Source organism: Solanum stenotomum, chromosome 5 (genome assembly GCF_019186545.1).
Source record: "Solanum stenotomum isolate F172 chromosome 5, ASM1918654v1, whole genome shotgun sequence".
NCBI classification, from domain to species: Eukaryota; Viridiplantae; Streptophyta; class Magnoliopsida; order Solanales; family Solanaceae; genus Solanum; species Solanum stenotomum.
Window position 1 is genome coordinate 61356699 of NC_064286.1, and position 14591 is coordinate 61371289.

Genomic DNA, 14591 nt, shown 5'->3' on the forward strand with positions numbered 1-14591 from the left:
TTCAATTAATTTAAATTCGCGTCAGATAGAACCCCATTCAGCTGGTAACGTTTCCTACCAAAAAAAATTATATTCTAGACTCAAATTCAAAACTTTTAATTAAAAAAGGAGCAATATCATGCATTATTTTATTTTCAACGGTTGAACCACCAAGTACCAACAAATGAAAAGGAAAGTGGAGAGACTTACAACTGTTCAAAAAATATTAAATCGATAAATACAAGATACATGTCTTTCGATCATAAGCTTTGTTACTTAGTATGAGTAATAGTATATATATTTCTAAGTTAACTTGGCTGATATATAAAAAATATTTTTTATTTTCTTTAAAAATGAAGTAAATGATTTTGCTAATAGAACTAGATTTTATTAATAACATTTCAAGATCGTTATCTCCTTCCCACTCAACTAACACCCCCAACTCTTCACCAGGGGCGGATCCAATGTATGGTATCAGTACTAAGAACCTAAATTATTAAATTCATAAAATTTAAATTTAAATTTGAATCCGTCTCTGCAATCCATCCCTCACCACCCTTAAAAATATAATAAATTCAGTACTAAGAGCCTTAAATTTTAAATCCATAAAATTTAAACTTGAATCCGTCTATGCAATCCATCCCTCACCACCCTTAAACATCCACCTCTTACCCTATCCCGTCTCTTAATATTTTACTAAATTACACAAATATTTTTGAAATAATATTCTCCGTGGTATCAAACCCACCCTAAAATTAAAAATTCATAGAAAATGATGGACTGTAAAATCCACAAAATTCAATGTGAAAGTCATTTTATGAGACTCAAATATCAATGTTCTTGGAAATTGTTTTGCATTGCATCGAGAGAATAATCAATGTCAAGCCTAGTATATGTCGATATTAAAGAGAGTACAAACAGAAAACGTGACAAATATTTTGGAACGGAGGAAGTATTTCTTTTGGAGCCTAGAGAAATCCGCAATCGTCGTTTCATCCGTTCATTTTTACTTGTTATTATTTGACTTGACATATTTATTAAGAAAACAATTATTGATATAGGTATTTTATCAAACTGTCCCTATTAGATGATGTTTAGTATTAGGTCTTGAAAAATGATTTGGAGAATAAGTATTAATGCTCAGGATCAAACATGAAAAAAATAATTGTCTTTTTTTAATATGTCAAAAGTGACAAAGAGTAAAAATGAAAATCTATTTTAAAAATAAGTTACATGTAAAAGTGAATGAAAGGAGTATTTGATAATTACGCACTAAATAACTCACTCTTGTGCAATAGTTTACAAATCACACAAAAATATAAATTGTACTAAACATGCTCGATATAATAAACTCGACTAAGAAGACATTGACAAAGGGAATCAAATACTGACGTCCCTTATGGATCGAAATACTAAACACGCTCGATTAGACTTTCATTTTAGTAATGGGTTCGATCTTTAAGGTTCCTGACATTGAATTCATCATAGTATTAAAATTGTGAGTTCAAAACTATTTGGTTCGACAATATATTACTTTTTGTGATCATTAATGCAATGATGTAGCCACATACAATGAAGGGTATAAAAGGTGGTCAATTAAACATTCTTCTTCGAAAATTTACTATGTGTATATAGATAATTATATTGCGTAAATACATATATATAGAATTTTGAACATCCTTAGGGAGAATCCTGATTTCAAAGTTCATATAGAAAAAAGTTAAAACAGATGAAAAATGAAATGAATGAACAAATTAATCAATGATCTCTTTAACTGATTCAACAAGCATACACTTAAAAATTACAACTTTCTTTTCTATGTTATACTATATAGTATATATAAACTATTGTTTGCAAAACATTGGTTATGTTCCAAAACAGTGAAAAAATTTCTGATGTTGACAAAATATTCAAAAAACTACTGAATGTTCAAGTTGCTTACAAAATATTCTTTGGCAAGGGAAATGGTTTTAGCCCTCCTTCCTTCGAAACAGGTGATCGAGAATATCTCGATGATTTATGCACCTTAAAATTGACAGTAGGAACCTTACGAGCGATAGCTTGCCAGACCATTTGAACAGCATCGTTGTCCTTGGAAGGATATCGATACTCAAAGAGATTTTCGATCTCTTTTAACCTTTCCCACATTGTAGTCCACTCTTGTTTGGTGATGCTCCTGATGAAGTTTATGAGGAAATGTGGTTTGATAGCATCTGATGTACGGACGAATATGCAGAACTCTGAATAGTCAAGAACATCTTCGTAGGGAAGCTCTATTTCGTCACTAATGATGACTGGTACACAGTGAGATGCAATAGCATCAAAGAGACGGTTTGATGAGGGAGTGTCACCTGCAATGTTGAGACAGAATTTGGAAGAGTGCATACCGTCTGTTGCTTGTTTTACTCCGCCTTTTAGTATACTTCCAAAGGAGAAATGAACATCTTTCTCATCTTTCAGCATATAGAATAACTCTTGTCGAATAGATCCACCCTGAAGATTAAAAACACGTAAAACTTGGAAACGAGAAAATGAAATGAAATGAAAGGACTAGATACAGGAAAAGTAAAAGAGTAACGAAATAGGGTACATTGTGACAATCTTGCTAAAGTTCAAAATTATAGTTCCTTCGGCATGGATTTAGTGTGAAATCATTGAAGATCTCACACACTATGTATCACAATGTTAATCTGGTATCTTGGCAATTAAAAGAATCAAAACTTCGCCTCATGAAATTCGGGGCAACGTTCAACTAATCTAATCCAGATGGAAGAATATATGTATGCAAAAAGTTCTAACTTTTCTGTTTTGCTTTGTTTTGATAAGCAGCATACAGGCCACAGTCCACAACTAAATGAAAAAAAGAATAGCGATATCTAAACACGAGGCTTGATCCTGATGACTTAGCAATCCAATTTCAGTTTGTCTGCAATCGTGTTGTTTATGTCCTTCTCATTGACCTTCTAAAGACCAGAACGAAGGGGAAAAGAAAGGAGAATATAAAATTGCAGGCTGCCACTTAAGTGATCATGCCTCCAAACTCTGCACTAAATAAGCTATCAGTTGCCCTTTTATGCAGTGTCACGCCAAATTACTGTAATCTGTCTAATGATTCTGCTAAGTTTGTTAAGTGATAGCTACTCGTAATATTTCACTATTCAACAAAATGGACATGGACGGGGAAGTACTACCTATTGTATTGTACTAACCATATTAATTCTTGTACCTCCTACAAAGCTTAGGCAGGTCCGAGATGCCAAGTCCTAATACGAGTCTTCAAATTCTCACCTGAAAAGGTTATGCTGCTCATACGGTGACATATCGCCTTGTTATGTTCCTAACGAGTTATTTTGCTTCACATCATCCAATTTAGCACCCAACTCCAACTCCTCTCCCCTCGAAATAATAAATACACAACATATCACAGATGAAATCACTTGAGAGTCAACAGTTTCCTATAGTTTCTATTAACAAGAATATGATATTGTGCACTAACATAAACGCATAATCTGAAATTCAGAAAAACATCTACAAGTAATTTTATTTCTTAGTCCACTTAAATCGGAGAGATATAGTTAACAGAAGACTACATGAACAGAAATGACTTACATCTTTTCTGTATATAGCTCCCTGGAAGTAGAGCAACGTTGGTCGACTATCAAAATCAGAAGTGTCATTCTCATAGTTCCTGATTACATGTTTGTAAGGTGCAATCACATCTTTTTCGACGTTAGCTACTGTGGGAGGATACCTTCCGAAGTCTGAAAGTATGAACATTGCAGGCCACAACTTCATTCTTGCATCCAAAAGGCTATTTGGATGGTGTGCAAGAATTATATGGTCTTTCCCCCCTGATCTTTTCCATTCCTCTTGTGCTGTCAAAAAGGCAACCAATTTTTGCTGCAGCAAGGTGTTTGGACTTGTTTTCTTCTTTTGCTTAACCTTTGAAAACCGATTATAGCAAACCGATGAAAAGAAAGGAACAAATATCACATCAGCTTCACTTGAATTATGCACTCTTATTGCACTAGCACTTCGACCATTCAAATTGTCATCAAATTCCGACAACAAAAGATCCAATGTCAACCAATACTCTATACTATGCTGCACGTTTAATCCGCCTGGATAAGTAGGCACCAGTTTCCTAATATCTGGCCAGACACTCTTTCCCTCAGCCTTCCATCCCAACAGTTCAAAATGAAATTGCGGGGGCAAGTCATACATAAAAACTTTAAGGACTTGTTTACTAGGATTACACTTTAACACATTGTACTTTTCCAATGTTCCTTTGTTAGACACCACTCGATTTGAATTCGAGACCTCATAATCACTTTGACTACTAGATTGTGAATAACCCTCTTCAGACAAAGCAAGAACCTTGGACTTAGGTAACACATTGAGGTAAAAAAAGTGACGATGTCCAGTTGAACGCATCACAAATAACAAAGATAACATGAACAAGATTGAAGTAATTGAGAACATACTAAACAAGGATTTTCGACCGAAAAATCCCATCAAATGTACATTCCTCTCAGCCATTGCAATTCTCTATATCAACAAAGTAACAACAACTAACACATCCTATAAGCTACCATTGTTGCTCCAATACTCAAAATGGTGGACAAAACAATGCAAAAATTAAATCTTTAAACAAATCACATGATAATAACCAAAAACCAATTAACCATTCATTCTAAACAAAACTCAAAACCAAACTCCTACATTAGCTCACACCATAAAAATCATATCTTTATCCTTCACCTCAGCATTTATCACACCATAGCTAATAAACAAATCCAAAACAAACTTGAAACAAATACCCCCTTTATCTAATCAATAGCTAAATCCAAGACAGACCCTTTTCTGAAAACCAAACAAGATTGGTAAAAACAAGGAAAAACCAAATCAAGAATGGATTTTTTTGCTATACAAGCAAGAAAACTTGTCAATGGAGCTGAAATAACCCAAGAAACCACAACTCTAGATCAAGAAACTGAAAACCCAGATCAGAACCAACGTGAATTTGACTACAATATGAAGAAAAAGAGAAAAATGTTCATACAACAAGAGAGGAAAAAGGTTTGAAAAAATGGAAACAAAAAGACAAACAGGTGGATGACAGAGCAGTTACACCAAATACAAAAAAGGGTCAAATTTCTGTGAACCGTTCCAATTTCTTGTCTTTTGGTGTAAAAAAAATTCTCAAAACAGCGTAGAAATAGGTGAATTTGGAATCTCTGAAGAAGCGGGCTCATCAGTCTTTTTTGCTGACAATTTTTTTATATTATAGTTTTAATTTTTCGACATAAGTTCAACAGACAGTCAGACATGCAATGTAAATTTGTACTATGTAGTTTAGGTATTTTTTTAATCCAAGCTCACGTTAATTAGTGGTTAAGAGTTAATTTAATTAGTAATTTAAACGGTTATTAATGTTATAGTTAATGTAAGGTTCATAAACAGATCTCAAAATATGGATCTCAAAAACTTGGTACCTTAGGCTTTTTTTTTTCAAATGACTTTAATTTGGTCTTTTCGTCTCAAATTATTTGTCATATTCTTTTTCGTACAACCCTTTCAAAACATTAATAAACGATAAATCAATATCACATTTTCAATTTGATTTACCATACCCCTACGAGAGAGTATGATTTTAACTCTAACCTTATTGTGCATCCATTTGTAAAAAATAGAAAGATTGTTTTCAAAAGTTATTAGGATTTAGAGGGCCTCCCAACTTCCTTGTGAGTATTTGTGGTATATTTTATACCAAAATTAGGATTCATATTCTAACCAACATTTAAAAATATGACCTAACAATCAATGATTTTCAAGGTTCAAATCCTAGCAAAAGCAAACACCAAAAGAAATATGCTTGGACGATTCTCTGTCCAAGTTTTGGTTTGACGCGATTATTTATGTTGGTGGAAGATAACAGATACACTATAACTTTTTCACATTCAAACAAACTCAAAATATCTTCACTCGAGCTGACGCTCTTTGAAACTACAAATTACACTTCCACCTCTCTCTGCACCAAACAACAACATATCTAGTAATCTCACAAGTAGGGTCGAGTGTACACAGACCTTACTTCTACCTTCCGAAGGTAGAGAGATTTGTTTCCAATCTTGCACAAAAAACAACTTGAGAAAAACAAGACTGCAATCAACTCAACTCAACTGTTACTTTGATGTTAGTGCACTTTGAAGCAAGACCAGAATAGCATAGAGGACATTTCTACTCAAGGATGAGATGTTATTCAAACTTGAAAGCATGGTTTTGAATCTCTTCACCGAAAAATAGAAAATGTCTTTTCCCAGACTATAAAACGCAACCCCTTGTAATCGAGGTTACTTTTAATGCAGGGATAAAAATGAAAACAGAAAAAGAAGTTAGAATTGGAATTGCATCTCTGGTGAATATCCAAGGGCTTCAAGATGAGCAGCCATTGCCTTGTTCATCGGTGGTGGACCACACCTCAGTATCTGCACGTTTAACATGAAATCAGTCGAAACTTTGCTTTCCCTTGATATTCCATGAACTTCTAAGATAATCTACCTATTCTCTTACTACAAACTCGTGACATTGGAATCGATAGCTGTTAGCAACTTCAAAGATGCAATGTATTACCTTAATGTCATCTGCTGGGGCAGGGCAATGAGTCTGGATCATTTCCTTGGAGACAAATCCCACACCACCACTCCATTCTTCCGGAGGCTACACATATATTAAGAGAACTATTTAATGATTTGATTCAATGCGTATGATGTAAAAGCACGTCTACTTGCAAGAGAAATGTACGGTTATAAGGAGCAACTTGAAAAGACAAAAAAGAAAAAAGAAATCACATCACTATAAGCTAGACTTTTCTCTTTTTGATATTTTTTGGAAGGGAGGGGGACATAGTGCCATATCGACATTGAACCCCATCTTGTTTGGATCATGATGTATGCTTATTCAGCATTCAAAAATGTTGTGGAGAACCAATTGGACACAACAAGTTTAACACGTTACACCACAAAAAAGGAGTTCCGTGCTTCCAAAGGTCGAGAATTGAAGTGCCAGTTTCCGAACCAGTCAACTTAAATCAATTTTTCATTATAATTTACATGAATCAGTAATGAGATGAAACGAAAATCATTTGACAGTTTTGGACATTTTGAAATATTACTACAAACTACAGTATTGAGTTAGCTATCAATACACGACACGTCAGAGAAAAGAATATTGAATAATATACAGAACTGAATTAAACAAAATCAAAATAATTATACGTAGAAGGAGAAAAAGGTCAATAGATCATATTCCAAACGAGAAAGGAAGTTATAGAACTGACCTGATTCAAGACATAATAAACTTTGAAACGGCCAGGATAGTTAGCAGTAAGACCCTCCAACTCTTCCTGCAGACCAATAAATACAAATTCAGGTGCGGACATTCAATACGCTCAAGCTGATATGTCTTTCCACAGAAACAAATACTACACTTGATATTAGCCAAACGGCCACGAAAGTCACCTCCACCCTCCCCCAGAAACAAATATTGATTGGCACAATTATCAACACTTCAAGGAGTCATCAACTTCAGTATAAATAATGTTCAACTATGTCCTCCCCAAACTGCTAAAAGGCCAACTATCATACAGGTTAGGAAAGTTATTTATTGTTTGGCAAAGATCGACTTCGCAAATATAAAATCATTTGGATAATATGCTTCAACATTTAGATAAAAACAAACAGGTCTACTCCCTGTATCCCTATAGTTCCTAAAAATAGAACATTCGCCGACATAATTAGAAAAGCGAATATTGCATTTAGAAAAGGATCCCATAGAAGATTCAACTTGCAGGTGATGGTCAATAATGAATTGGGAGAAGTGAGAAAGTAATAAAAATTAGACTATGAAAGCGCGAAAGAGTCCAACACTTCTAAACAGTAGAAAGTTATCTGACATAACTACAGATTACTTAGACATGAGCCATATTTGTGGGAGTATGCTTCTTAAAATTATTTGTAAAGGATGAAGTTGATCTGCAGGGGGAAACCCGGGAAGTAGCATACTGTAATTTTTACTAATACAACAAAAGTCGGCAGATAGGAAGTTTGGATGCTTTAGGGAAGCTGTTCATCTTTATTGTAGGATTTTTTTTGACGGAAAAAAAAGCACAAATGCTTTAATTCTTCAGTGCAAATCATTGTATTTTCGTTTCATGTTTCCCAAGTAAAAAAAAAGCTCTGACAGCGTTTTATGACAATCAGACAATTTCTCTCATATCTCTAAAGCATAGATTAGCAGAGGTCAGAGGACTCAACTAAGCACACATTTTACAAATAAAGCACCATGCCTGAATTGAATAAGAACTAAGGAACTTCCAGGAAAAAAAATAAAAATGAGATAACAATAAACCTACTACTCAATACAGTTCTACGATTCTGTGACAGGAGAGCAGTCAAGTGCATGCATAAAATTTGTTCAAACATTCAAGTGTAATGTATGAACTAATTGAATGACAAAAAAGAGATGAATATGTACCTTCAAAAGAATATCTTCAGAAGTAACATTAGCATATATCAGGTGCACCTTTGTCGCGTCATTAGGATTTTCAAGAATAGCTCTAGCAACCTGGATAGAAACATAAAGAAGTATACCAACATCAAACTCTGAAATATTTCATTCCAGAACAACCATTTTTACAAAAAAAAAAAAAAAAAGGAAAGACGAGTTGTTTAAGTAAAGCAGAAAGAAAACAGACCTGGAACATTGGGGTAATGCCAGAGCCTCCTGCAAGCATTCCAAATGCTCTAACTTGTCCGGGCTGGTACTTAAAGCGGCCCTATTTATGAAAGGACATCGATGTGTGAGTCCTCAACAGATAAAGCTTTTAATGGAAGATCAAGAACCCATTAAGCAATGTAAGATTTCTCCTGCGCCTAAATCTTAATTTTTTTATCTTTTTTAATCTTAGATATGGAAGAAGAAAAACATAATACATAGAAAGGTGAAATCTGAAAAGAAATATGGTCAAGCCATATGCAGAACAGCAGAAGAATATTTCTTGGATGCACCACAAGTCACAAGATTCCTACTTTTTTCTCAGTAGTTAATCTTCTGTTCACTTTCTAAGTCGCCGGATATTAATTCATTGATTTAACAAACTTGGAATTGTTGAAGAAGGGAAACAAAGTAAAGAAACCAAAAAAAAAAAAAGGTAAAGAAACAACAATACCCTTCTGAAAGGCAAAAAAGAAACTAGATGACCAATAAGCATCACTGCAGAATTATCTCACAAGCAACAAAAAATCTACCTTGGGTCCCTTCACTTCCATATAATCACCCTCACGCATCTCCCGAAAATGATGTGACATCCTTCCTTGGGGATACATCTGTGCATTCACAAAATACAAACCATCAAAATCACCAAAATGAGATAGGAAAAGGCAAGAGCAAAATCACCGCACAACCTAACTTTTACCTTTATAACTAACTCAAAATATCCAATGTCCGAGTCCAAAGTAGTTGGTGTGTATGGTTTAACAACCTCTTCACCTTGACTATCTTTGCCCCTGATTGATTGAGCATCAAGTAAGAATCCAAATGGTGAGAGCAAAAACAAACAAACTACTGGCATGTGAGAATAGTTTAATCAACCGAACCTGCAACTAATATGTTGTCCAATGGGTAGTCCCAACACAGAAGTGGGCGTTGGAAGTTCAAATCTGAATTTCGCCACATTATGGCTAAGTTGTGTGCGCTTCACAAGCTTAAATGCCCTGAATTCTTCAGGGTTTAAACATACTGTTAAGATAACAAGATACAATCAGTCAGTATAACCGAGATCAAAGGTATAGAAAACAGAACTAGGCACAGTTTTGTTAGTGACTTGAGGAAATAAAGTAAATCAGAACATATCTTGACATCTTTAAAATAAGAAAAAATCACACAGCACCCCTAGCTCTATAGGGTTCGAACGTTTTAACTTGATTATATAAATGAATAAGAATGAGACTGAGTTGAAAAACTAGATGATTGCTGATACATACACAAAAAATTATCAAGTTATGAACACCAGTATCCCAATTCCATGTTTCTTAATGGGAGTTGTAGCTTGTTACAAACTAAACATGCATGACTGATAGTTTCTAAACACACCTATATTGCTCGGATTCTCAAAAAATGCGGCCACACAGTTATCAAATCCTTAAAAAAAGCACTACTTTTGAACAATCCAACAGGTACCCTGTGGCATTTTGAAAAGTCCAAGCAACATAGACAAAACCACACACACACACCCCAAGTCCACAACCATTTCCATGAAATATTAGCTACACTACCATTAATTTCAAAACAATCCACCTGTTTCTCCTAAATAACAAGCATACATAAGTGCAATCAACAGTTTTTCTTATGCTGGAAATGGGTAAAATAAATTAAATCAAACCTTTGGACTTCTTTGAAGAGAAGTAAAAATAAGCTGTAGCACCAACAGCAACAGCTGCAACAGCAACTCCAATAATCAATTGAGCATCAGGTCTTTCCAAGAACTCCATTTCTCAAAAATAAAAATCTGATCTTTACACAGACAGTAGAAAACAAACACAAACTTCAGTTAGTTCTCTCCACTAAACAAAACATATCAACCTTTGAATCTCAAATTCAGATAAAGATCCAAGATTCTTAAATCACTGTACTAAAAATCTGATCTTTAAACAGATAAAAGCAAAAAACACAAAAGGGTATTGATTAACTACAAACTTCACATCAGTCACTACTCAAAATGACATCTCAAATTCCAAGAAAAGAACCCCATTTTGAGAAAAAAGGGGAAAAGGGGTTTAGCTGGGAAAAAATGGATTGGATTCTTACCAGAAAAAGATGAATCTTGATGAACAGTAATACAGTACCAATGGAGGTTCTGTAATTGAAAAGAAAAAGTATTAGAAATAAAATGTGAATTTATAATTAGGGTAGTGAAAAGTAGATAAAGCCAAGACGTGGGATTTTGGGTATCCATTGTTCTCACCTACCCACCCACCCCAATGGCGCAGCCCAACCTTCAACTGTGGCACCTTGTTTTTGTCACCAAACCAGTTTCAACGTTGATTTTATGGTCGAGTCCCGAATATGAAATCGCCTTTAATACAGAGTTATGTATTTTTGATTTTTTTTTAGATTCATTAAATTTAGTTAAACTTTAATATAAAGCATTAAACTACCTTTTAATACTCTGGTTCGAATCAAATGTAATAGGGAATGTTTTATTATTGAATTAATCAGATTCAAAATAAATATTAAACATCAATAAAAAAAAAAATTAAAAATACTACTACATAAAATTAAATAATTTTAGTCTTCATGAAAAATTAATTCTGAATATGCTCCTATTATTACCAAAATGACTAAAAATTGCTCTTATTCCAATAATTTTTATATTTAGTTAACCTTATTAGCATAAATTATATGTTACAAATTCGAATTGAGTTAAGGTGGGCCACATTTTGGGTGATAAATAGATTGTTTAGGTTGTTCAATTGACACAAGTCGTAATATATGGATAATTATCCAACATAATGCAAAGTTAAAATAAATTAAAATTGAATATGTAAAAATGAGCTAAATAATAAATCATAATTCATCACGTACAATTTAACCCCTTGCATTTATTATTTTCAAACTTATATATATGAACTAATATTCAACGTATTATATGAATACCATTCAGCCCCTCCTATTCTTTTCCAAAAAATAAACGTGTATACGTATAAATAAATGCCTCCCTCAGTCCTTCCCCCCCCCCCCACCCCACCCCCTACCCCCACCCAAGCCTCTGTTGACAAAATATTTTGTAGAATTTTACGTATGTCGTTAAAAAAAAACGTTTTGGCTTAATGATTTAGCTAGCGTTTAGTCATATTTTTTAAAAAATATTTAAAAGAAATTAATTTGATGATGTTCATAATGAAGTTTCAAAATGTTTAGTTTGTAAATAATTTGCATTGTAATCTCTTTCTTTGAATTGGATTTATTCCTCGTACTATCTTTCGTTGTAGATATAATTTTCTTTAATTATGAGAAAAATGAACTCTCTAATAAAAGTAAGAAAAATTGTATGAACTCCCTAATAAAAGTAAGAAAGTAAGCTATATGAATGACATATATTCTACATTGATTTGTGTCCTCTCCGGTCCCTACCATCCCACACTCCTGCAGAGGCGTATCCAGGAAGGGGTTATCGAGTTCACGTGAACTCATCATGTTCCCCTTCCGTAATCATATATAGTGTTGTTATATTTTAGAAAACTATTTAAATATAGATGTGTGAATTCACATTTGGAGTATCATATGATAATTGTGTACACCTCTCTAAGGGAGGTTGGAAATTTGTATCTTTTATCTATCTTGTTTTATTTTCTTTTCTAAAATTGAGTGACACCTCTCTAAGTAGTTTGAATAGATAAAAAAATAATTTTGAACCTATAATATTAAAATTTTAATTTTAGTGGTAAGAACCTAAATGTCAAACCGATTGAAATTATACCTTAGATTCACTTTTTCATAATAGTGCACCCATCATCTTAAAATCATGGATACACCTTTGCACCCCTATACCTCTCGATCACTTCACCTTACATAATATTTATCTAAGTTATATACAAATATTTTTAAAATAATATTTTTTATTTACTTATCGAACACAAAAAATTAATAAATAAAATTCATTTATTTTATCTAAAAAATTATGAAAAATATTTTTCTTCGTACCGAAAAGACACAGAGTGTTTCATATTGGTGATGCAGTTGGCAAGCTGCATGACAATGGCCTTATTTATAACTATTTGACCACAACAAACAGCATGTTAATTGGCAACTATTGAGTTGGAAGGTCAAACATAGTGAGTTGGAAGTTGGCACTTATTATACCTTTCTCATTCGAAGGCGGATTCAAAATTTAAATTTAATGAGCTTTTAATAATTTTAGATTTTTTTTTAAGACTCGAACCGTCATTAAGGAGGATAATAAAACTTAAACAAGTTCCATTTTTACCATTGGACCAAGAAAAAATTAGTACTATATTACTAAGTTGTCAATATAAATGTAAAATCTGCGTGAAAGTTAACGAGATTTCGAAAACGCCCACTCTCACCACCCTATAACGTGTGACTAAGTAAAAGGATATGTCCAAATCAAGTTCATGAAAGAGTTGCGTTCAATTAGATGCAAATGTTTGAACTTTGATGTCTTGATGAGGTTTTTAGTTAAGACAAATTCAATTTCACATCATGAGTTATATTCAAGCATGAATATTTTGACTAAAAAACATTTGGTGTATCTATTTTTATTATTTTTTTTAAATATTTTTATTGTCGTGAAAATAAGGTTACAATGTCACTAGTGAGATTATATATTGAATATATTGTTGTTTTATTGTCGTGAAGCAACAAGGTTATCTAGGTTGTAATATGCAATAGAGGAAGACGAACCAATACTCTCCTCGACCCATTTTATGTGACATTCTTTCATTTTTAGTCTGTCCCAAAAAGAATATCACTTTATTACGATTCTAAATAGAAACTACATTATTTAACTTTAAATTTGTCATTTCATTAAAACCACACAATTAATATCTAAGGATTATTTTAAACTACAAATTTTTAAAATTTTCATATTTTTCAGAAATATTATATCAAATCAAACGGTGTCACATAAAATAAAAGGGACGATCAAATTCTTGGCAGGAAGACTTGAAAAATCATCCCATCTTATGTCACTAAATTAGACTACTATTTTGTTTTAATTTAAACTGTTCCAAACTTTGTAAATCTTTTTGGAAGAACTGTATATTATTAAATTGTGTCTTGTGATCTTATTAACGTACTAAGGAAATGTTTTGGAAAATATTGTAAAGAAAATAATTGATGTCTTACTTATTTTTTTTATTTGATATGTATTTTGAAAGTATATATATATAAAAGACAAAATTATGAGTATGAGATGGGGGTGGTGGATGCAAGGCCATGGGGTTGGTGGTAATTGCGGGGCTGGAGAGGAGATAATGTCGACTTGTTTTCTTTATTTTCATTATGATAGTTATTTTCTTTATTTTTAAGGAGGCTTTTATTTTTTATTTAAAAATAATTTTCAAATGTTTTGATTAATCAAACGCGTAAAACTAGGGAAACATTTTCCTCCATACCAAACACACCCATATCTATTTTTATTCTTGTTATTTTTCACTCGATATTCGTATTAACGCTTTGACTAAATTCAAATTACGCACTTCAAGATCCATCCTAAAATGGCGCTCCCAACACAATTTTTTCTGTACCTTATAACTGATTTTGATTTCTTCTTGCAAGCATCAATTTCTATAATCTTAAAGTTCATATCAAAACAAAAATTCACACTTTTTATGACATTGGGTCTCAATAATAACTTTTCTAATGGAATATAAGTTTATATTTTCGTATCATAATATTACATAAGTTATGTCTACACTTTTAAAAAATTTGTATTTTGCTAGATAGAAATTCGATAGTTAAAAATAGAGATTAAAAATCAATCTATTTTTAAAAATATATTAAAGATTAAACCGTTTAAAAGACGAAAATAT

The 14591-nt window shown here is 32.8% G+C and overlaps 2 protein-coding genes across 2 annotated transcripts; both read right to left on the minus strand.

Annotated features, from left to right (window-relative positions):
• Nucleotides 1-1734: 1734 nt before the first annotated feature.
• LOC125865207 (probable arabinosyltransferase ARAD1) lies at nucleotides 1735-5241 on the minus strand. Its single transcript, XM_049545413.1, has 2 exons — nucleotides 3589-5241; nucleotides 1735-2472 (listed from the first exon to the last, which is right to left on the minus strand). The coding sequence occupies exons 1-2, from the start codon at nucleotides 4516-4518 to the stop codon at nucleotides 1918-1920; spliced, it is 1485 nt and encodes a 494-aa protein (XP_049401370.1). The 5' UTR covers nucleotides 4519-5241; the 3' UTR covers nucleotides 1735-1917.
• A 911-nt stretch (nucleotides 5242-6152) lies between these two features.
• On the minus strand, nucleotides 6153-10696 carry LOC125865208 (NADH--cytochrome b5 reductase 1). The gene is made up of 9 exons (XM_049545414.1): nucleotides 10421-10696; nucleotides 9636-9777; nucleotides 9455-9545; nucleotides 9288-9365; nucleotides 8735-8815; nucleotides 8515-8604; nucleotides 7319-7384; nucleotides 6613-6699; nucleotides 6153-6467 (listed from the first exon to the last, which is right to left on the minus strand). The coding sequence occupies exons 1-9, from the start codon at nucleotides 10527-10529 to the stop codon at nucleotides 6375-6377; spliced, it is 837 nt and encodes a 278-aa protein (XP_049401371.1). The 5' UTR covers nucleotides 10530-10696; the 3' UTR covers nucleotides 6153-6374.
• Between the last annotated feature and the right edge of the window lie 3895 nt (nucleotides 10697-14591).